Source organism: Myotis myotis, unplaced genomic scaffold, assembly GCF_014108235.1.
Source record: "Myotis myotis isolate mMyoMyo1 unplaced genomic scaffold, mMyoMyo1.p scaffold_m19_p_24, whole genome shotgun sequence".
Lineage (NCBI taxonomy): Eukaryota > Metazoa > Chordata > Mammalia > Chiroptera > Vespertilionidae > Myotis > Myotis myotis.
This window is the reverse complement of record NW_023416329.1, coordinates 4663959-4687992: the sequence shown is the minus strand read 5'-3', so window position 1 is coordinate 4687992 and position 24034 is coordinate 4663959. Positions and strand designations below refer to the sequence as shown.

The following is a 24034-nucleotide window of genomic DNA, read 5'->3' as shown; positions in this document are numbered from 1 at the left end:
TGTCGGGAGCGGGCAGGTGAGGGCAAGAACCACCCCTTGAGTCAGCTCCGGACCTGGGCCCACCCAGAGTCCCGTGAAGGGAGGAACCCTCTGCACAGGTGGCTCTGCTGGGGTGATGCTGAGACACCCCAGACAGAGGCTGGGCAGCCAGGGGTCCCTGCTCTCTGATATGGACAGAGGCTGGGCAGCCAGCGGTCTCTGCTCTCTGACGTGGACAGAGCCTGGGCAGCCAGGGGTCCCTGCTCTCTGATATGGACAGAGGCTGGGCAGCCAGAGGTCTCTGCTCCCTGACGTGGACAGAGGCTGGGCAGCCAGAGGTCCCTGCTCTCTGACATGAACCAGATGCTTGGTTTCTCTTTTGCATCCACTGGGTGAAGAGGCCTGAAAGTTGACCTTGGTCTCCAAATGTTGGCCTTTGTGTTTCCAGCTCTGCCAGTGGCTGTGCTCATCCTGCTCCCCACACAGAGCCCCTTAAGTAAAGCATGTTGTTCTGTGCGGGACGTGGTTATTGTGACCCTGGCAGTTTTTAACTGAGGGATACTTCTTTTGTTAGGCAATGCTCTGCTTGGACCTTGAGAATTTTAAAATGAGACATTCCTTTACCTACTCGAGTAAGATGAAGACAGGTGGAGAGGACATTTGGCAATTTGGTGGCGGAGCTCAAATCCTAACTTTGTCCTGTTCGCTTGCAGCCCGAGGTGTGACTTGTGGGAACCAGGGTTCACGGACCTGCCTGCCCGCCCTCCGGCTCCCCATTGAACCCACTCACAGGTGTAGACAGAGCCATGGGCATCAGCGGGGGGATCTGTGTGGTATTTTCACAGTGAAATTGAGGTGTGGCTGCACTTGCTGGGGAAAAAACAGGCATAAAGCCCTGAATCCACCCCACAGACCTGGGATATGCTCGAGCCCTGAGTGTGTGGGAGTCAGGGGCTCACTGAGTTGGGTGCCTCCCACCTTCCCACCTGGAAACGCATCTGTGCAAAACCGCCCCCTCCAAACCCCCATCCCCCAAGCCAGTGGTCGGCAAACTCATTAGTCAACAGAGCCAAATATCAACAGTACAACAATTGAAATTTCTTTTGAGAGCCAAATTTTTTAAACTTAAACTATATAGGTAGGTACATTGTTATTAACTTAATTCGGGTCCTCCTAAGCTGGCCTTTGCTAAAAACGTCCTCAATCTGATTGAGGTACGTTCGCTGAGGTCGACCCCTTCCAACTCTCCCATCCACACTCGTCTTGTATGCTTGTTTCAGATAGACGAGTGTGGATGGGAGAGTTGGAAGGGGTTGACCTCAGCGAATGTACCTCAAAACAATGTACCTCCCCCGCACTGCGTATCCCGCGGCCTGCCTGCGCCTGCCCGACGACACCCCCCACTTCCTCTAACGCCACTTCTTCAAAATAGACTGGCCCAGGCCGAAAACCGACTTCTGTGCATGGGCCACGAAGTTTCAATCGCACTGTACGTGCGTGCCCGCACGTGGTATTTTGTGCAAGAGCCACACTCAAGGGGCCAAAGAGCCGCATGTGGCTCGCGAGCCGCGGTTAACCACTGCCCCAAGCAAACCCAAGGACACACACTGTGTGGTGCCTCCACAGCTGCCATCTAGGAGGGAGGCGCCTTTGTCCCGTCTTTCCCACATCACAGGAATGAAGGGCTTCAGTGGGAGCCCCCAGCAGGGGCCCTAAGGACTGGCCTGGCCCCTCCCAGAGAGGTGCCCTGTGGGCATCTCCTCGCAGACCGCCTGCTCTCCAAGCTGAGAGGTGGTTGGGGCTCTGCTCCCCTGAGTGCATTCAGCTGCTCCCCTCCAGGCCCAGAGACCATCCCCTTGAGCGCACAGAGCTCAGCACCAGACAGTCAGGACCTGACTCAGGTGCCAGGCCACCCACAATGGTGGTCTTGGGTTCTTGTCTTTGCCACCCACACTAGTGGAGCCCTGGCCCAGGAAGCTTGGACACAGGCTGGCAGGGCGCCCTGGGCTGCTGCTCTGTCCCAGGGAAGACCCTGCCGGCCCACAGGCGGCAATGGGAGGGCTGGAGGGCAGGTGGCCCTTTCCTACTCACCAGCTGAGACCCCTCAGGCCCCCAGAAGAGACAGGAGTTCCAGACAGACCACACCACAGACCTGCTCCATGCTGTGAAAGGCAGCCTTTTCTTTATCAGAAAACAGCGTTCAGAGGAAAGCGTCCTCAGTTACGAAAACCCATTCTATGCAAATGAACATTTCTGCAAGGCTGCCTCGGGGCCCTCAGCCATTTCCATCCCAGCTGAGCTGGCTGACCTGGGGGTGGCCTCAGCCTGCCCTTGAGAAGGAGGGGATCTGGTGCAGAGAGAACAGCCCTGAGGCCAGGGGAGAAGGACCCAGAGGAAGGAAGGAAGAGGAAAGAAGGGGAGCGGGTCTGGGGTCCAGAAAGGGGTTCAGAGGGGCCAGGTCAGGCCAGCAGCGGCCTCCCAGGGAGCGAGCAGATGCCCTGTAGGTGGGTGTTTTCAGAATCCCATTTTCTCTGAGACCTTAAGGACCTCAAGTGGCTAGGCATGTGGTGAGTGAGAGTGTGTGTGTGTGTGTGTGGGGGGGTGTGTCTGGGGGAGGGAAATAAACTCTTTGGAGTTTATGGGGGGCAGAGGGTGTTGTCTGCTGTAATTCTCAGGAAATGCCCTCTGTGGCAAAGTCCTCTAGATCGTTGATGGAGATGATACCCAGGCTTGGAGCGTCTACTGCGCCCTCCCCTGGGGTCCCTGGGGGCGCCCGGGAGCCCGGACCTGCAGTGTGCTGGGCGGGGTCACCAGGAGGCCGGGGGGCTGGCTGTAGGTCAGCGCTATAGGTGCTGGGGGGTGCGGGACGGGCTGCCTCTGAGGCGCCAGGGCCCTCGAGGAAGGTGGGGGCAGACAGCTGAGAGGAGCAGCGCAGTGGCATCAAAGCCATGGCGGACAGGGGCCGGATGCCAGGGTACAGCACGTACGGGGCAGCAAACACATCCGGCGGGAGTGGCTCCGGGGAGCCCTCCTCAGAGGATGGGATGGGGACCTTGACATATTTGCCTGTCTCTGGGTCATAGAAGGTCTTCATTTTCACCTGAAGCGGCAGATCGAAGACGAAGTACTCCCCAGACTGGGGGTCTTGGAGGACCTTCTGGGTGGCAGGGTAAGGGAGCAGGGGCCTGAGGGACTGGGGCCCCCCTGATAGCCTCTTGTCAGGCTCTGAGAAGGTGGCCACCGAGTGGCGGTGCACGGGAGGGGGCAGGGCGCGGACGGCGGGGCACCTGGGCAGCAGCCTCTCTCCGGGGGACGAGGGCCTGGGCGCCGCGTCCTCCAGGGGTGGCTTTTCCTCCCGGGCGCCGCCCGGCATGTCCTGCATCTGGTCAGTCTTCCTCCTCTTGCTGGCCAGCTTCTTTGCCCTCCGCAGGGCCTTTTCTGTCTTGGGCGGGACCGCCGGTGGCTTGGCCGCCGCCCTTTCTAGGTGAGCAGAAGGCTGTGCTTTCTCAGGGAGGACGGCCGAGCCGGAGGCCACGTCCAGCAACGAGCCTCCTGGAGAGAGTGTCCTGAGATCTTCTGCCGACGGCTCCAGCTGGGGGTCGGTGCTGGCCTCCCACGTGAAGGCGTGCGTCAGGTCCTCCCTCCGGGCCACCCTGGCAGGGCTGGGGGTGGCCCAGGGGCTGGGGCCGGAAGGCTCCCCCGGGCCGGAAGGCTCCCCCGGCACCAGGCCCAGCTCACAGGGGCCCTGAGAAGCATCGTCCCACAGGCTGCTGGCGGCAGGGGAGTGCGTGCTGCTGCCCTCCAGCAAGCTGCTGTTGGGGGAAGCCGTGGGCTCGCCAGAAGCCAGTCTCCTGCCCGGGGGCCCTGCTCGGGGTGTAGACAAAAAGTGACTTTTGAAATCTTGGGTCTGCTCTTCCCAGGAGGTTCTGAGTTGCTGTGGGGGTGGCTGGCCTTGTAAGTCACTTTCGGGCAAAGCAATTGTGGGGATGCCCCTTGGAGCCTCCGCCCCGCCCTGGTCTGTGGAATAGCGCCTGCCCTCATTAACCACAACCTTCCACACGGCGTCCGGGGGTGGCTTCAGCCCCTCACCCTCTCCTGCGAGAGGGACAGACGAGACATTCCCCTGGGCCTCCCTCCTGGCCACACCGGACGCCCAGCCTTGGTCCTCCATTCCTTTGTGGGCCACATGCTTGAAGGGGGGCCCCCTCATGCCAGTGGGTGTTGGGGTGCTGGGCATTTCCTGGCTCTTGGGGGCCCGAAGGCCGGCATCCTCGCCCCAGCCCGGCCTCGGCACGTCCTCCTCTTTGTGGCCGCCGCCCAGCGGGTCGTCGGAGGACAAGGCCCTCAGCAGGGGCAGCATGATGGGCCTTATCACGGGGGTGGCCCGCAGGGTGTTGTCTTTGATTGCGAACAGCCTGTGCCTGTTGGGCGTGGACGATGGTGAAAGGGCTGTGTCCTTACTGGCCCCGATCCAAGCGCCTCTGAAGTCAGCCTCCTCCCTCGACGCCTTCCTGGGCCTCTCTCCACTCACACTTTCCCCTGCCGCTCGCCACGGTTCCCTCCCGCTCTGCTGCTCCGCGCACGTGGGCCCGTTACCAGGGGCGCTGTGCTGGGGCTCATCCAGCCCATTCTCCTTCTCTCTGTCACCTGCACTGCCCTCATTCCTCCCGTCTTCCCGCGGGCTCTCCGCGGGACTCGTCTTCTGCTGATCCTCGAACGAGGCAAACGACTGATCTGAAGAGCTGGTGCTGAACTTGGCCTTGCCTTTGAGGCCTGGCACAGAGTCAGACTGGCTGTCGCTGTAAAACACATCTTCCTCCTCGGGAGAAAGGGGCCCCGGGGAGACTTTCTGGTTGAGGTTCGGATCCCGAAGTCCCGCCTCTCTCTCGGGTTCTGTCTCTGCAGACACGGATCTGGAGAACCGGTTCTCCAGGCTGGGGGCCCGCAGATGCTGCGCCGCCCGCCCCGCCTCGGGCTCCCCGCTGCTGCAGAGCTTCAGGGCCAGGTGCTTCCTGGGGCAGCGCTCCCGGGCGTCCGGAGACCAGCTGCGCCTGGCGGCGCCCACACCGGACTCTCCGTGGGTGGCGTCCTCATAGCCGCTCTGGTCGGCAGCCTCCCCGTTGACACAGAAGGGGGCTGTGGCGGCGGCTGGAGGTGAGCCAGGCGTCAGGTAGTTGTCCGCGGAGGTTGCACCAGGATCAGCCGTAGGGTCGCTCTGGGCACTGACGTGCGACAGAGAAGGTGTGTCCGCTGGTCTCTCCTTACGAAGCTCCTGTGGGGGGCTCTCCTCCAGCCCATTGGGAAGGACAACGCCATTGCTCAGGGGCTCCTGCTTGCTTCTGCTTTTCTCCTCGGGCCCTCTTACGAGAGGTGAGGGGCTGTATGTGCTCTTAACACGCTTGCGCACGTCCTTGAGGTTGAACAGCAGGCTGGGGGCTCTGGCTTTGTAGCTGTCCCGGGACTCGCTGGGCTCCTCTTGGTACCCGTTTAGCTGCCCTGGGGGTGGGGGGGTGCCCTCCGCGGGTGGGCTGTGGGACGGATCCAGGACGTGCTTGGTGGGTATGATGGGGGTCAGCAGCTTGCTGATGTTGAAAGGAGGGTTGTAGCAGTCACCGGGGTCCACACTGTCAAGAGCATCACTTTCTGGAAACTGCTCCTGGGGGTGGTGCTTTGTGTACAAGGCTGGGCCTGGCCGGCCGGCCTGCCTCTCTCCCGAAGCATCCTGCACGCTTTCTTTGCCGCCTTTTCGAGTCTTTGGTTTCCGCCACGGGGGCTGGGTGGCCTTCGCCTGGAGGCCCGGCTGCGAGCTGGGAGCCTTTTCCTCCGTGGGGAACACCTGAGCTCCCGGGTCCCTACACCTCCAGGGTCCAGATGTGGAGAGAGTGCCCGTGGTCGGCCTGTTCTCTTCTCGCCCACAGCTGGCCCGGGGTTGGCAGGGGGAGGCTTTGCTCTCAGGGGCTTGGGACTCTCTTAACAAGGGCGGCTCCTCATAAGGTTTGGGGGGCTTGTTTTCAGGGGCGGCCTCAGCAGGCTCCCTCCGCTCCAGCAGCCGTGGCTGGCGGCTGCTCCATGACTCAAAAGCACTGTTTTCGCTGTGAAGGAAGGTGCCTTTGCGAGCCCACTCCTGGCTCCTCCCCGGCTCCCCCAGGGCCGGTCTGTGGGGTGGGGAGGAGAACGTGGGCTCCGATGAGTTGGCCCCGCTTTCGGGTGTTGGGAGGAGGCTGCTGGAGCCCTGACAGGCCGCTTCAGGGCTCCTGGGGGCCTCCTGCTCCGCGTGCTTCCTGCCGGGCTGCGTGCCGGAGACTTCCGCGGGCACCCTCCTGACCGTCAGAAAGGCAGAATCAAAGCAGAAGTTGACCCCACTTTCTGGAAGAGGAGCGAATTTGGGGGTGGTTTTGATAGTTGGAGGCTTGTTGGTCGGAGGCCTGCCCTCGCATTGCTGGCTCTCAGGCCTGTCGAAAGATTTAATCAGTGAGGACACTTTGGAAATTGGCTTGCTGCTGCTCCTCAGGCCAGAAATGGGCACCTCCAGTCTCCTCTGGGCCGGTGTCAGTGGGGGGCTGCTTTTGGGGTACTCTTCCTCTCCCTGAACGTATTTGGGGAGCTGTTGGAACGTGGCTGCCCAGCCGGCATGCTCCGTGCCTTGCGACGGCAACTGGCTCCAAATGCCACTCTTCCTGCGGGCGTGGCTCACCGTTCCCGGGTGGAAGTTCCCAAACACCTGGCGGGTGGCGTCTGGGGACAGGGCCAGGTCGGAGTCACTGAAGGACGTGTCTTCTGAGACGCACAAGCTCCGGAAGGCCCGGTCTGTGAGGCTGCTCACCTCCCTGTCGGCGTCGTCCAGCACGCTGCCGATGCTCGAGGTGTCGCTGAAGCCGTCGGTGCCCTTCTTGTTCCCCTGCATCGTCGCCAGCTGGGAAGCCTGTCCCTGGCCAGTCAGCGGGCTCCTCCGGGCGATGGTTCTGGAAGGGCTAGGGGTATCCCTCGTCCCACAAAATTAGCTTCCCGTTGGTCAGATGCAACTGCTTTCTCTGCAAAAGGAAGAAGAGCAGGGTGTGAAGGGGTTACCCAGCTTGGTGGCCATGCAGGACCGCACACGGGTCCAGGCGGCAACGGTGCTTGCCATGGTTAGTTTTATGCGTCAGCCTGGCTGGCCTCTGGTGCCCAGTTTTGGGTCAAATGCCAGTTTAGCTGTCACTTTGAAGGTATTTTCTTTAGATGTAATTAACACTTAAATCAATAGACTTTGAGTAAAGCAGACTGCCCTCCATACTGTGGGTCACAGCCACAGGGCAGATCCCCGAGGAAGAGGGAACGCTACCTCCAGTCCTTGGATGGCGGTTGCAGCATCACCTCTGTGGGTACCAGCCTGCTGGCTGCGGATGTCGGGCTGGCCAGCCCCCACAATGGCACAAGCCAGTTCCTTAAAATAAATCTCTCTGATGACGCTTTGGCCAATGACTGATTGCATATATGACACTGGTCCCACAGGTTATAATGGAGCTGAGAAATTCCCACCACTTACTGACCGAGGGGCCATCACAGTGCTCAGCACAACGCATTACTCACGTGCGTGTGGAGATGCTGTGCAAACACACCTGTCGTGCTGCCAGCGTGTAAAAGTGCAGCACGTACAGTTATGCTCAGCACGGATACTGGATGAGACAATAAACGACTATGTTACCGGTCTTTGTATTTGCTATGCTGTACTTTTTATCATTGTTTTAGCGTGTACTCTTTCCACTAATAAGAACAGGCTTGCTGAAAAAAGGATGCGGTCCACACCAGCGGCAGCCTCGAGCATCTCGTGTTTACCGAGCGCGTCGCTTTCTCCTGCGCTTGATTTAACCTCGTGTTTTGTACAGTAACATGCTGAACAGGCTGTAGGCCAGGAGCGAGAGACTATGCCGTGCAGCCCAGCGTGTGCCATCTAGGTTCAGATAAGTGCTGTCTGTGATGTTCGCACGATGACGAAGTTGCCTAATGGCACGTTTCTCAGAACATAACCCCGTCGCTAGGCAGCGCATGACTGGGTGTGCACATCCTGTCGGTCTGGTCCCCTGGAGCCGGGACTAATGTCGCGCTGGGCGTCCAGGTGGGTCACTTTTGCAGAGGTATCTTCTCTGGCAATCCACGGGGTATCCCTTCTCACTGTCTCGCACAGTGGCTGGCTTATTTCCTTGGTTGTACGGAGCACAACCTAAAATTAAATTCACTTCTTTGTTGCCTATTCCATCATTAGAGGTAAGATGGAGCTTAGGGGCCAGTAAGCTGTCTTTTCGCTGCTTGACCTTGTCCCACAGCCGCCCAAGAGGGCCCAGTCCTCCAGAGCTGACATCTGGCTCCCTCACTCTCTGCCTTGCCCTTGGTGTGGCCAATGGAGGTGCCAGTGAGGGGAGCCTGCTGCCCTCCCCGCTGGGGCTGTAGAGGGTGGCTTCACTCTGATTAAGCGACTCCACATTTTGGATCTCCCTAATTCTGTCCCTTCATTACATTCTCTCCTTCTTTTTTTTAATGTTAGAGAGAGGAAGGAGAGAGAGAGAGAGAGAGAGAGAGAGAGAGAGAGAGAGAGAGAGAGATCCATTGCCATTGCCTTCCACCCCTGCCCCAACTGGGGATCAAAACCACAACCCGGGTATATGCCCTGACTGGAAATTGAACCTGTCACCTTTTGATCTGCCAATTGAACTATACTAGCCACAGCTTTTCTTTATTTTAAAATCGTGGTGAAATATCTATAACATAAAATTTGCCATCTTAACAATTTTTAAGTGTATAGTTCAGTAGTGTTAAGCACATTCATATTGTTGTGCAAACATTACCACCATCCATCTTTAGAACTTTTTTATCTTGCAAAACTAAACTCTGTACCCATTAAACAACAACTCCCTATTCTCCCTTCCCACCAGCCCCTGCAGCCACGCTCTGCCTCTATGAACGTGGTTACTCTAGGTACCTCATATAGTGAAATCATACAGTATTTGTGCTTTTGTGACTGGCTTATTTCCCTCAGCATAGTGTCCTCAAGGCTCATCCATGCTGTAGCACGTGTCAGAAGTCCCTCCCTCTACGTGTTCAGTCTTGGTGGGGCTGAGCGTCAAGGCGCCTGCTGAGACCTCGCTGGGCCCGTGCAGGGTGAGACCAGCTTAGCCCACTGTGCATTGTCCTGGAGCTGCAGGATGGGAATGTGTTCGGGCGTCCTGTGCAGCGTCAGAACCCTGTTTGCCCTTCCCCTGCCTGGAACCGAACCTTCACCTTGAGTCTATAAGGGCTCCCATATCCGTTCAGTAGTCACCTGTTCTGCTGAATTTGTCCAGTGTCTGTTTCTGCTGTGTGTGGCCACAAACCCTAGCTGCCCTTGGGTTTGAGTCGTAGGAATGAGGGAAGCTCACTGATTAGAGGACTGAGAAAATGACCCATTCCTCTGCTTCAGGCAGGAGGAGACCCACCCCCATTGGGAACTTCACTCAGATCATTTCTTCAGTCCCGATCTGACTCACCTGGGTTTAGTCCCATGGTTGGCCTCACCACCCGCCCCCCGCCCCCCCGGCCCCCCTAACAACTAAAGGTGCTTCTAGGTGCTGGCTCTTGAGCTGGCGGTTCCATCAGTTCCATACCTGTCACAGCAGTGAGGACTGCCGGTGCTGCCTTGCTGGGTTTTGGGATCCGTAGTTTTAAAACTTCTTCTCATGCTTATGTTTGCTGTCCTCACTGCCCATCTAGAAAAAAGAGGAAACATAATTTCAGTGGAACCCATGTGACCAAAGGGTCAAGCACATGTTCAGTGCAAAAGATATCTTTAAACAGCAGCCATGCACTTGGCCTTCATTTTTTAAAAAAATCTGCACTTGAACTCAACAAAATTCCAAGCATAGTTATTTTCGGTGAAAACCAATGAGACCAACTTATATTCCTTCCAATATTCATCCACTTGTCTGTGGTCCAAAAATCTCCAGGAGCCTGTTGTAAGCCCCTGGGACTTCTAATATGATTGGCCCGGCTGTGCATTGCTCTGCTAGTCGGACCGGACCACAGGCCCTTTCTCTCCCATGTGAATTAATGACGCAGGCTTTGCAGTGGAGGAAATCAGAGCCGCCGAACTTTAATCCACTCGTCACGCAGCAGCACAGTGTTCGATTTATTGTTGGCAGGAGGCTTGACTATCTATTTTGACAGCTAAAAGAACCAAAAAGCTGCCCAGGAGAGTTTTAAGAGTGCGGAGAATGAAGTGTAAACTAATTAAAATGAATCCACCGCACGCATCCTAAAGGCAGACTGTCAGGGCTTCCACAAGGCCTTCCTCATGGCCTCCTCCTCATTGCCAGGGCCGTCTGTTTGAATCAGGATGTGTCAAACAAGCCAGATCTGAGCGAGCAGCCCCCTGAATCAACGGTTTCTCGTGACAAGCAATGAAATATCCTTTGCATGGTCACTACTAAATTCTAACTCTTCCAAATGTCTTCTCACGTGATGCTTTTCCCCGAGTCATGTTGCCGATGCTGTGGAACTATCATGGGCTGGAATAGACTGCACTTTGCAGAAACAATGCTTCCTCTCTCTGGTCCCTTACAAATGCCTCTGCATGGCCCTCAAAGAGCTTGTGGTGAGGGAGCTGGAGGTCGCCCCACCCCCTCCTTCCAGCCTGTGTGCACTGGGTGAGGGAGCTACAGGCCCTGGTGGTCCCGCAGGCTCCTTGAGAAGGTAGTCCCTCTGTCTCTCTCTGTTGCCCGGTCACCAGGTGCTGACCACGGCCTCCTCAGTCCTCCTATTCCCAGTAGAATTATCTTTTCAAATCACTTGTGTTGCTTTATTCCCCGGTGTCTGCTGTGACTGTCTTTCCAACAAGGCTTTGAGCTCCTGGGAGTGAGGTCCCTTCCATGTTGGTCCTTGACGGACAGGATGCTGGTGCGTGGAGATCACTGGTCAGTGTTTCAGCTGCCCTTGCTGAGTGCCCTCCCCGGGCCCCGGCATGTGGGGACAGGCTTGCTGCAAGTGCGCAGTGCGCAGACGGAGGCAGGAGCTCTGCTGCCCAAGTTCTCCGTGTTGCCCATGGGGCTCCTGGCCCTCGGCAGCCCAGGCCACCGGCCCCACAGCCCACCCCTGCTGGTCTGCCGCAGCTGTGAGGACAGGAAGTGGCCAGGAGAGGGGACTTGTCCATGTCACCCCCTAGGAGCCCTGACCCAGCTCTCCACATATGGCGCCTCAGCCCAGCCCCGTGACTGAGGACGTGTGACAGGCCCACGAACCAGTCCTGGGGGTGACTCCGGAGGCCCCAGCTCCAGCCCCATAGTCATCCTTGGGAATTGCACTGTCCGCTTCATTTCCGAGATGACATGGTGGAGCCTCAGAGAGAGGAAGAGAATGTTCCGTGTCCACGAACACTTTTTTCGTATGCGTCCCATGCAACATTTGACTATAGTTTTCATCAGAGTTATCTATAGAATTAATCATCCTACACAAACTAAAAACAGGCATTCATTGTCCATCTGAAATTCAAATTTTGCTGAAGGTCCTGTTTTATCTGACAGCCTGGGGTCCTCACCAACTTTTAGGACCCAAGGTGGATCCCAGTGGGGGCGGGCAATACAGTGAGTGCCCCCTGGGACGACTTGTTTGCAGGGCACCCCGCACCTCAGCACCCATTCTCTTGTTTAGTTCCCATGACCTTCACGAGGGGGGTGACCAGGCCTTATTGTCACCATTTTCTAGGTGGATAAGTCAAAGCACTGAGCAGTATGGACTACGGCTCAGTGTTACACAGCATCAAAGGAGAGAACTGGGCTGGGATTCACCTGACCACCCTGCACCTTGTTCAGGGTGCAACCCTGACCACCCACGGCTCAGATGCACAGGGGTGTGTCTTGGGCTCGCGGGCCGGAGTTCAAGGGAGGATTGAGGATAGGTGAGGGTGCGTCGTGGAGGCAAGGAGGGCCTTTATATCTATTCACGTCCCAACATCTTCTCAGCTCAGTTCTTCTCTGACGCTTAGGCCGGTAAGCCCAGGGCCCTCCTGTGGGGAGGGCGTGTGGGGAGGCCCTGATGGCGGGTGCAGAGCGGGAGGGACGCTCTCAAGCGCTGAAGGAGGTGGTTCAGTCTCCCCGTGGCCTGCACAGGAAGCCACTGGGGTTTGCTCTGCTGCTGGTTTGACCACTTGCCTGTGGTGTGGTTTTTGAGCCCAAGCTCTTTGGGTGAATTTAATTACCTTAATTGAATGGTGTTTCCACTTCTCAGGAAAGGGAGAGCAGGAAGCCAGCAGAGATGACAGGGGTTGGCTTTATCACACCCAGAGGCCCTCACAAATTGGAATTGATTTCTCTCACTCCTCTTTCTCGGTGGTTTTTGAGTCATTGACTCAGGCGTGCCTTGAGGAGCGGTGCAGGGTAGTGAGCTGTGACAGATGGCCCGTTCCAGCCGGTGACTGTGCAGACCTCCTGTGAACGGCCTCCACCACCACACCCACCCACATCCGGCTAGCCCTGGACCCCTGCCCTGATGGTCAGTCGTAGGCCAAGCTCTTGACCTCTCTGTGCAATTACCCACAGCCCTTCTGCTTGCCGTATCAGGGGCAATGTCCTTGTCTGTGTCCTACAATAAAATGGCAAATCGACTTCCTCAGCTGGGGTCCTTCAAAGGAGGGAGTGTGTGGGTGGCAGGCCTCAGCCCCTGCTGTGGGCGCCTGTTCTCACCCCTTCCTGGCTGAAACAGCAGGGGAGGCCTCTCTGCTCATCTTACAGAGGAGGAAACCGAGGCTACCTGTGCAGGGGCCCAGGCCTGGCGCGTCGGAATCCAGGATATTCCTGGGAATGTGGCTGAAGAAACCAGCTTGCGTGGGCTTGCTGGCCTCATGTAGCCGGCTGGGAGCGGTAGTCACAGCTGCTGTGGGCGTCCTGCTGGCCCTGGGAGAGAGCTCAGCAGCTGAGAGCTTTCTTTCTGGGTTCAGCCCAGCCTCACTCCCACATCTGGCCTGGTAACTGGTCTGGCCTGGGTCACCGGTCTGGTCTGCTGTGTCCGGAGGGGACATTTCCTCAGGAGCCTCTGAGCATTGCCCAGACATGGGCTGTGTCTGCGGTTAGAGGCCAGGGAGCCCACGCAGCAAGCACTGGGCCTGATCCACATGAGGGCTCCCCAGGACAGGACGGCGCTGGCACCTGGCCTCTCACACCTGGGGGGCGCCCAGTCACAGGAGGAAAGGGCATAAGTAAGGCATGGAGACCCGAGGGTGGGGGCTGGCTCTCTGGGCAAACGCCCTGCTTTGCAGCTCTGGTGGATTTGCTGCTACTGACGGCGTCAGGGCTAAGTTGGGGTGAGGTGCCCAGAGGCACTTGTAGTGGCTCCGGAAGGCTATTGGGCAGTGGCCTCACTGCGCACGGGCTCTCAGCAGCTCCTCTTCATGCTGCTTCTGACCATTCCTGGTGGCCAGGCGCTGCAGGACAACCCGTGGAGCTCCTGGCGGCCAGGTGGATGGACTCGGCCTGCACCTTCTCCAGGCACGCCCTCTACCGGGAGGAGCTGAGGCCTGGCACTGCCCCGCTTCTTGGCCCTGCTCTGGCAGGCGCCTCAGTGGCTGGATGCCCCTTGGCCAAGGGACCCTCAGTCCTTCTGTGGGCTCAGAGGTGCCTGACTTACCTCTACAGGAGCAACTACACTGGCATCGAAGGTAAAAGTAGGGGCAGAAAAGAGCTGACCCTAAGGAGCCTTGCCCTCACCTCCCTCAGGCCCCCAGAGCTGGGTGAGTACCATTCACATCTACTGCCCAGGAGGGTCGAAGGGGAATTGTCTCAGAGGCAAAAAGCTGGGGAACAAGACAGGGACAGACTGGCAGGGATGGTTTTGTTGCTCAGCCCTTTGGCCCCTTGGCCTTCTTGTTAGACCCAACCCACAGTCCAGGGGCCACGCCCAAAGTGAGGAGAGTGTGTTGGAGGTGGGGTGTTTCTCACCCCTGGCTGAGAACTGTTGCTATAGAATCAAGGAGAGAGCTTTAGCCCAGCTTCTGCAACATCATTTGTTCGTTCGTTCATTCATTCATTCATTCCTTTATCCCTTCCACATTTCCCAGAATATATTGCCTTGGATTCTGAAAACAGTAGGACTGAAATGAGAAGGGAGACCTGCTGAAGTCTTGCTTCCAAAGCAGCGCCATCTTGGGCAAGTCACTGAGCCTCTACCTGCACCTATGAAATGGGGACAATAAAAGTAACCTGGCCCAGCTGGCGTGCCTCAGGGGTGAGCATCAACCATTGAACCAGGAGGTCATGGTTCGATTCCCGGTCGGGGCACATGCCCGGGGATGCAGGAGGCAGCCGACCAATGATTCTCTCTCATCATTGATGTTTCTATCTCTCTCTCCCTCTCCCTTCCTCTCTGACATCAATAAAAATATATTTTAAAAATAAATAACATGGGCTCCGCCCCACCCCTGGGTGGACTGCTCCCCAGACTGGAGAGGAAAGAAATTATCATGCAGTTGGTCCCGGAGAAAACCGATGTTCCAGATGCTCAGAGCCACTGACTCACCGGGTCCTGGGGCTCCCCAGCCGGAGGCCACCTGGACCAGAAGGAGGTCCTGTTTCAGCTGCAAGTGCTTGGCAGCAAGGGATGCCCTTTCTCTACATGTCTCCCCAGAGCAGAGGTTTCACACTTGTTTAGTTTTCTCTGAACACCCAGTAAGAAATATATTTACATCACAGCACAGCACATGGAGCAAAACCTACCCTGTTTATATGTATTGTCTGATATCCCTATTCTATTCTATTCTATTCTATTCTATTCTATTCTATTCTATTCTATTCTTAAGTTAAAAATATATTTGCAAAAAAAGAGAAAAAAGAAATAAAAACATGTTTGCAATTTAGTAAGTGGTTTCAGTACTCAATAATGAGATATGATCTGCAGGGGTTTAGAAGAACCTGTTTCTGATCAGGCTCAATTGCCGCTGCCCTGTTCGTAGTGATGCTGGGTTTTCATTGGATGGAGACATGGAGGCCCGAGGCCCCAACACAGTGACTGGCATGGTCTGGCCAGACTCACACGGGAGAGGGGAGCCACCTGGATGGTGGTCCACGGGCCAAGCTTTGCCTTTCGCTTCAGTGCTGTATCCTAGTGCCTGCACAGCACCTGGGCCTAGCACAGGGCCATTAATTAAACAAGCAAATGAATAAGAGAAATTCCCATTTACTGAGCATCCAGCATAAGCCAGGCATTTTATATACTCCAATATTACTGATTCATATTTATTATTATGTAACTAATACTTCCAACAACCTGTGAAGTAGAAATTACTGTTGTTCTTTAACAGGGGAGGAACCTGATGTCCAGAGAAGTTTAATGCCTGGTGGAGTGGGGCTTGGACCTGAGGCTGCTGGAGTGGGAGAGGGTCCCTTGGAGAGGGTCTCCTTGTCCAGAGAGCAGGCCCCTGCAGAGGCTTCCAGGGAGAGGCACTCGGGTGTGTTGGAGGTGGGGTGTCCCTCAGCAACCATCCTCTCTCCAGCCCTTGGGGAGGGAGAGAGGATGCAGCCCTGGCGTGTCCCAGGCTTGAGCAGAGAAAGGAGGCCCCAGGAGGGCTCCTAGAACCCCAGAGGGCAGGGGAGCTGCAGAGTTCTCCTCACCATCTGTGGACCCAGTTTCCCCTCTGTGAATGGGCGCCGTGGGGCTTGGCAAAGGCAGAGAAGCAGAGCTGAGAGAGCCATCACCGAGCATCAGAACCCTGCGGGGCCTCCACACGCATGTATCCATCCAGCTCGTGCTACCTGCCATGCACTTCATTTTTCAAAATCTTCAGAAGATTTTCAATTGTAGTTGACATTCAATATTATATTCATAATCTCACTCAGTGGTCACAACCTCTGGGCAAAATAGGTGGGGCTTATGTTAAAGGAATCTGAGGTGGAGAAACTGAGGATCAGAGAGGTTGAGCAACTTGCTCAAGGTCACACAGCCAGGGAGCAGAAGAGTGGAGATTCAGAACCAGGTCTCTGTCCTATATGCCTCTGCCCTCCCTATCCAGCCCAGGCACAGAGGGGCGTCGGGTGTGGCATCCTCTGCAGGGAAGGGAGCATGGCAGCCTTTCTCTTAGCACCTTCTCTTCCATCTCCCAAGGTCCACCTCTTCCCAGCAGGGAGTTCTTCTTTAATAAGGCCAGAGAAGGTACTTGTTGGTCCTGCCTGTCCTGTGGGGAGCATCCAGGAGGCACCCTCTTCCCTGACCCTGTGTGGCACGCACACACATGCACACACACACATATACACACACACACGCGCACGTGCACAGAACCCGGCTGTCACTTCCCTCTGGAGGCTGGGAGTGATGGGAGATGGGTCAGCCATGACAGCTGTCCTTTCTCCAACAGCGTGGCCGAGGGGAGCCCAGCTGTGCCAGGGAAGGACAGAGAGAGAACTTCCCTAACGGGAGGGACACGGTCACAGGACTGACAGAATGCCGCCTCCCTCATGGGATCCCTTGTGGAATGCACCACAGGCAAGAAGAATTCAGACGAGGCCGCCCAGGCACTCCTGACCGCCCAGTGCTTTAAACAAGCTCATGCGGGGAAAGCAGGGCGTGGTGCTCACCAAACCCTGGCACGTGCCATCTCTAACCCCGGCGGGCAGTACAACATCGTGGGAAGGGCATGGACTAAAGCCAGACTTCCTTGAGCGTGGCCCCGGGTGCTGGCTGAGAGGGTCCTCGGCGCATTGCAAACCTCTTTGTGCTTCGGTTTCCTCCTCTGTAACATGAACTACTAGTAGCACCTGCCTCGTGGGGCCATCGTGAGGACCCCGTGATCCCAGCCTGGGACATGGTAGCCCCTGGTCAGGATCCGTTAATGTCACTGTTGTCCCCACCGTGCAACCTGATTAACCCAGGGCCAGGGACCCAGGGGCCGAGGGACCCAGGGACCCAGGGACCCAGGGGTCACTAGGGTGACTTTGCCTTTCCCCCAGATACAAGGGGAGAACAGCAAGGCAGTGACTGACCAGAGCACCCAAAGGGTGCCCTGTCCTTGGAACCACCCCGTGTCACCCTCTGGGCTGGTTTCCTGCCTGAGCAAACCACTCAGGCCTCGTTCTTGAACTTGATGGCAGCCGCCCTGTAGCACCCGGGGCCGCAGCTCTGAGGCAGGTCCCGAAGCCATCTGGGGGAACCTTGCGTGCTCTGTGACAATTTAGACGCCTGTCCTCCCTTGCCCTTGAGGTTTAAGATGAAGGTTAGGTCCATCTAAATTAGGCAAAATCATTAGAGTTTCCACTTCCTTTCTCTCCCTCGGAGGGGCTGGGGCAGAGCAGGGTGTCCCCTGGGGCGGGTGTGTGCTCAGCTGCCCAGGCACTGCCGCATGGCCGTGTAGTGGGAGCATCACTTCCCTCTAGGCTGGGCCCTCCATCCCAAATGCTAAAGGTGCCCAGACCCATGGCCACTTTGGCACAAGAGGGCAAGTAATGGTGTGTGTTAATGTGTAGTGGTCACGCAGGACAGCTCAGTCCTGCACGGCGCCAGGGCTCTCCTGCAGAGCAGGGACATGGCCAGCGGAGCCCTGGAGCACTGCAATTGACCTTTGGTGACCTCTGGAAGGAGAGCCCCAAGCTGCAGTCCAGGCAGGAGAGGAAATGGACAAATAGGACAGCGGAGGAGAGAATAGCGCTTGCATTTCTGTCATGTGCCTGGCGCTTTTCATGTTTGCTCATTTCATGCGCAGAGGACCTTTGAGATGGGATTCTGTGGGTGGCAGTGACACTGCTGGTCCCCCATTTTACAGACCGGAAACTGAGGCTCAGGGGCTTGCTGGAAAGGGCAGAGCTGGCCTGAGGATGGTGCTGAGTGCCTCCAGGGCCTCCTGGGAGCAGCAGGGATGCAGGCTCTGCAGGGTGGGCCTGCCTGGGCCGCGGCTGCTCTAAGGAAGGTTTGGCTCCTGGGAGTGGACCGGTCTTTGTAGAGACTCCGGGATGCTGATTGAGCTCCAGGTCCATGGGGCAGTGGGGAAAGATGTAAGCTCTGAACTCAGGCCCCACACTTACATCTCAGCCCCTTGGTAGCTGTGCATCTGGGCAACCTGTCTACCCGCGCCCTCTCTGTGAGGGGCCTCCGAGCTGCCATGCTGGATGGCCTCGAGGACAGAACCAAGCAACGCATGGCAGTGCTCTGCCTGGGGCCTAACTTGGCCAGCAATTGCCCTAATGAAAATGGTGGACACCCTGAGGGCGAGAAGTGGCTGAGTTCTGACCCCTTGACCTTTGTGGCCCTTGGGCCTGACCTGCCTCAGAGAGGGGCAGACAGGGCCAGGTGAGGGGCGAGCTGGTGCTGTGTATGGTGAGGCTGCAGGACAGGGCCAGTCAGAGGGCAGCCCCGGAGCGCCCCGGGGGGCTGCAGGCGGGGCTCAGAGGGGAGGCCTGGGACCAGCCTTCAGTGGTGTGAGGAGAGCACTGGTCACTCCAGCAAATCACAGTGTCCTTTCCTCTGGCCTTCCTCACGCTTCAGGTGGGCCTCAAGGTGGGAGACGGCCGAGATGGAAGCCCGCCTCAGCTCAGCCTGGCCGTCCCGCGGCGGCTCAGGCCCCCTCTGGCAGGGGCCTCTGGGACAGAAGGCCCCCTAGACCAGGGACCAGAGTGCAGAGGCCCCAGGAGGCCTGGTCCCCGCTGCACTGGGTGGCAGCATCTCGGCAGGACTGGAAGTCCTCCGTGGGCGAGAATAGAGGTCATGAGGAGGCTCCTCCCACTCCCACGTGCTGGGTTCCGGGGGGTCCCTTTCTCCTCTCTCCTAAGACAGGGAGGCCTGTCTGTCTGAGCTGGGGAGGAAGCTGTTATTACTGGTTGACTGGCTCTTTGGATGCTGTTGCTGACAGATTCCCACACACTCCAACTCCATTCTCAAGCTCTGGGAGGCCCATGACACACTCTCAAGGGAATGCACTTTGCACCACATGGCCTGCAGTCGTCCACCTGAGACCGAGGTCAGCTGAGCAGCTTCGAGGCCACATGTTACTCACACATGCAGCCCCTGCAGGGACCGCTCCACGGGGAAGCCGCTTACGGGGGTGACATCTCAACAGAGCTCCACACGCTCCATTCTGGGGTGTTGACCCATGTGCCTCTCCTTGCCCTCACCTCTCCATCCACCCTCACCAGCGAGTCGCCCGGCCTGGGAAACAAGTAGAAACTAAGAGGTGTTTGGGCTTCCCCAACACGCTGAACGCAATACAGATTGAGTTGTAGGGCCATGGGTCGGCTGGACTTGGTGAAATGTGGTTTAAACCCTCCAGTGGAAATAAGAACAAGACCCACTGCAGCCGCTGGGAGTGCCGGCACTGTGGGTCTGCCTGAGGGCAGCCTTCTCCTACAGCCTCCTCATCTCTGTATAACCCTGGATGGATGGAGTGAAATCCCCAGAGACAACAAGGAAGGTCGCCCGGCCCAGGCACTGGCCGGCAGGTTCCAGCTGAGATTCCTGGCACAGGCGGAGGAAGGGGCTATTTCCAGACGTGGGGCTTCCCCTTTGCGTAAGGGTCTCTAGGCTTCCTTAGCCTCGGGAACAAAGAAGCGGAAAATCACAAGACACTGGTGAGGATCCATGACCCTCTCTGACTATCCCTGCCTCCTCCACATACCTCCGTTGGGTGCTCACAGAATCTGGGCCCTCTGTCCCCAGCACCCAGCATCCCACCAGCCCCTTCGGCTCCCCTCAGGACAGTTGCTCACACCCCAGTGAGTCCCTGGTCACCAGACAGCAGGCACAATTGTCCCCTCCTACAGACTCAGGGCAGACACTCGCTGGACTCAGGTCACCTGGAGAAGTCTATTTATAAACCATCCTGATAAGCATAATCCGCCCTGCTTAGCCAGGCCGCGCTCCACGGCAAAGCTCCCAGCCAGTGGCAAAGGAACGTTTCCTCTCCAGCCAGACTGGGAGACTGGCCCGAGGGCAGGGGGCTCCAGAGCCAGCCACTGCTCCCGAAGGCGCTAGCTGTCTTAACTGCTAGAACTTTGTATGTGTGCGCGCGCAGGTGCATGTGTGTGTGTGCGTGTGTGTGCGCGTGTGCGTGTGTGTGTGTACCAAAGTTGACTCCTCTCAGGGAGTGCTGTTGTGCAGCAGGAGTCAGCAAACTTTTTCTGTAAAGGGCTGAATAGTAAATAGTTTTGGTTTTGCTGGCCAAATGGCTTGGGCTAGTGTGGCCTTAAACAATATGTAAATGAACGACTGTGGCTGTGTGCCAATAAAACTTTATTTACAAAATCAGACACCCAACCCATAGCTGTGGTCTACCAACCACTTCTGTAAAGGGAACTCAAATGCTGGAAAATGGAACCTCATTTAACATGAACGTTTATTTAATCTACTCTCTAAGATTTCTATACTTAGGGTTTTTTTAAAATACTTCAAATAGAGTTTATTATAATGGGGATAGATGTGCTAAAAAATTGGTCCATAATTTAGTTTTTATAAAAAAATTGCCTTTATTTTTTAGAGAAGTTTTAGGTTCACAGAAAAATTGAGCCATTGGGTGAAACATACAAAAACTTCCCAGGTAGTCCCTGCCCCACCTGCACAGCCTCCTCCGTTATCAACATCCACGGGTGTGTTTTCAAGTCCTAAATAATAATCTTTCTGAGGCTGTCTAGCTGTCCACAGATACTCAGTACTGTTCTTCTCAATCACAAATTCTTCTCCACAAGAAAAAATAAAGATATGATTTTAGATTTGGTCAAGATTTGCTGTGCAGGAGTCTGATCAGAGACCCCAGATTGTGGGGGCCCCGTGATGAGGACACTCATGCTCTCAACGCCACGGCCAGAATGTGAACGGACAGTTGTCCTCTTTGTTGCAGCTGGTGGGATCCTGCCTGGCCCAGGGCTGGGGGACACAGGTAGTCACTCTCCTGCCACAGAGCTTGTGACCATGGGGTCGCCCACATTTGGCAGCACAGCGGCCTGGGCACATCCACAGGCGTGAGCCCACCCACTGAGCCGTGTGGGAGCAGAGTGCCCGGGCAGATGCACGCAAGGATAGTCGCACAAGTCTGTACCATGTACTCTGTAAGGCCTATGCCTCAGGGTCACACAGCTGCCACGCACCCACGGCACACCCGGCACACTGAGAAATGCAGCCCCCAAACGGCCCCTCAGCACCACACCGCTCTGCACGGCACCCTGGCCCCGAACTCCATCCCCAATAACTCCATCCCCAGTACCGCTGGCCAGACCCAACGCTCTGCTGCGGGAGCCCGCGCCCCCGCCTCCTCTAAGGAACCCAAGCGTCTGCATCCTACCTTCCACGCGGGCCGCTTGCTCTTCAGGCCTCCCCGGGAGTGGGAGAGAACCCCGACTTAGCAGCCAAAACTTCGGCCCTTGTGAGCTGGGCCGCCCGGAGGTGCGGTTCCAGACCCAGACCGCTTCTTTCTCACGAGCCTCCCCCTGGGGAAAGTCAGAGAGCAGAACACGGAGCTGGACGCACGGGAAGTGGCCTGGTGAGAGCCGGTGGGGAAACCAAATGTGCTCTCGGTGGGGACGAGGCACACAGTGCGCAGCAACACCCGCGTGGTGTCAAGTAACAGTCAGATTAAACAAACAGCCTCAGCGGCTATTTTTACATCCAGATCAGCCATGGGCAACAGATAACTTGGGGAGCGAGAAATTGCTTGCCACTGAGCTGGACCCTAACATGACTCCAACTTCAATCCAGAATGATCTGTAAACAGTTCCAGCACCCAAATAAAAACACCCCAGGGGCAAAGGAAAACCCTGTGTAGGGAACAGTGAAGACCCAGAGCTGTGCCTGGGAACCTGCGCCCGGCCGGCTGATGCCCCGGGCAGAAATAGCGCCTTTCATCATCGCTCAGAGGCCACGGGCCGCATTCCTCGAGTTAGGAGCTGCGCTCTGTTGTGCTTTTGGAGCAAAATAACATAACATGCCCAGCTGTAGGCTGGGGAAGGCGGGGCCGGGTGTCAGGGGCAGAGCCGCAGAAGAGTGTGAAATACAGTCAGGAAAGAGGCAAGGTCGGCTCCCACCCGGCCAGCCCGGCCCTGGCAGGCCCAGCTGTTTGCAAGGTCCAAGTGGGGTGACAGGTCCCCTCTACCTGGTGAGTCCTCTCTCTCCATCCCCGGGAGGAGCTGGCCCCGTGGCCATTTTTGTCTTGGTGGGGGGTTATGTGCCCACAGGCTGCCTGCAGCCCCCAGATCTTTCAGCCTCTGTGTCTTTGCTCATGTGGTGCCATCTGTCCTTCTCACCCTCCCCAAACTGGCCTGTGAAAGTCTGCTTACTGCCAGGAGTTAAAGTGAGAGTTTCTTTCTTTCCAAGAGCCCTTTCTGACACTGCCTGGTCCCCTGGCCTGGGAACGGCGAGGTGCCCAGTCCCCGTGACTGCCCTCGGGCCCCTCATGGCCAGCCACCCCTGTCCAAGTCCCAGCCTGGCACCACCCCCAGCCTTGAACCTGCTAGTGGTTAGGGTCACAGGGACTGGGTCTATGTACTTCACTTAGAACAGTCAGAAAGAGGAGCTCCTTGTTGCCACGCAGAGGGAGTATCAGATCCCACCAGCAGGAGTACTCACCACCACCACCCCGCCCCTTTCTTGGAGCCTCACAACTTGCCTTTTGCCCTGAGAACTTAGGACCACCTGCTCACTGATCAGCACTCAGAGACGGTCTGAGGGACGCCCAGCATAAACCCCTTGATGTTACCCACTCCTCCAACCCCTTTGTTTGTCAAAACTAACACTAGCCAACCTGGCAGATGACGAGCATCAGCTTGAGACAAGCCAGCAGTAGGAACGCACAACAGAGCGTAGGATTTGGAGCCCTGGCCCCTGGTACTTTTAGCTGCTTGACACGAGCAAAATCACTCCACCTCTCTGTGCCCAGTCACTCATCTCTAAGATGGACAGACTGCTTGTGCTCTGTAGGGTTGAAGTGCAAATGGGTTCGCGTACACTGATATGTGTGTATATTACAAAGCTGCTCCAACGGCAGTTGTTTGCTATTTTTTTTCATGGTTTTTGTCACATCTTCAATCATCTGAACCAATGCCTGCTTACTATTTTGTTTAAGTAAGAAATTTTACAAACACAGCTTCATGGCAAACAACAGTACCTGCGAAACCATGGATTTGATGTTCTAGTCGAATTTTTCCATATTACATGTGAAAACAAATTTATAGGCAGCTCATATGCTGTCTGATTTGAGCCAGTCATGTTGTTGAGACTCTGGGAAATGCTGCATTACTCAATCTCATTTTATGGGGGAGTTTGCTTTGGGGCAGGAGTAGCATTAGCTGTCCCCTCCCACTCCTCAGCACCGTCCTTCCCAGCTTACTTTTCGTTCTGGCACGTGGAGAGCATGGCCTCGTGTCCGTGTAGGATCCTAGGAGCCGCGAGCTCTGCTGTGCAGCAGGACTGATGGCTTTTGCATGAAGCTGACGGAGCAGAGAAAGCCCTGAGGATGACCTGGGGGCATTCAGGAGCTGAGCAGCTTTGTCAGGGACCCCAGAGGAGGGGTTGAGAGCAGCGAAACACAGGTGACCTGGCAAAGGTTTGTCCTGGGCTCAGGAGTTCTCAGAGCGCAGCTCCGCCCGCCCGTCCTACAACTGACTGCTGCACAGCCTGGAGCCTCCGGGAGCGGGCCCCCTCCTGCCCTGGGCCCCCTCCTGCCCCGGGCCCCCTCCTGCCCTGGGCCCCCTCCTGCCCTCGGCCTGGACCCCACGTGCGGTTGGGTCGTGGTGGGTGCACTGGTGCTGACCACTCCAGCAAAAGCAAAGCCTGAGAACTCAGCCCAAGCTCCGGACCAGGAGCTCAGCGTGCCTGTGGGCCTGAGCTGACATCTCTCCAGGGGACGGCCGGGCGGAGCAGCCGCTGTCTCCAGCCCAGGAGCCGTGAGCCGCGCGGAAAGAATGTGAATGAAGACACGATTCTAAATGTGGAACCACGGACGCTATGTGAGCCGTTCCCCACATCCAGAACAAGGCCGTGGACATTCTGCAGGAGCATAAATAAAGCTGTCCTCAGGCGGCGTGCTGCGCCTCCCGCCGGCCGTGACCTCGCCGCCCGCTCCCGGAGCAGCGGGATCGCAGTGGGCGCTGCC

At 56.9% G+C, this 24034-nt stretch overlaps 1 protein-coding gene across 1 annotated transcript; it reads right to left on the bottom strand.

The window, feature by feature from the left end:
- Positions 1-1435: 1435 nt before the first annotated feature.
- CUNH10orf71 (chromosome unknown C10orf71 homolog) lies at positions 1436-21466 on the bottom strand. The gene is made up of 3 exons (XM_036356002.1): positions 21230-21466; positions 9597-9698; positions 1436-7010 (listed from the first exon to the last, which is right to left on the bottom strand). Exon 3 carries the CDS (start codon positions 6881-6883, stop codon positions 2651-2653), a length of 4233 nt encoding a protein of 1410 aa, XP_036211895.1. The 5' UTR covers positions 6884-7010; positions 9597-9698; positions 21230-21466; the 3' UTR covers positions 1436-2650.
- Between the last annotated feature and the right edge of the window lie 2568 nt (positions 21467-24034).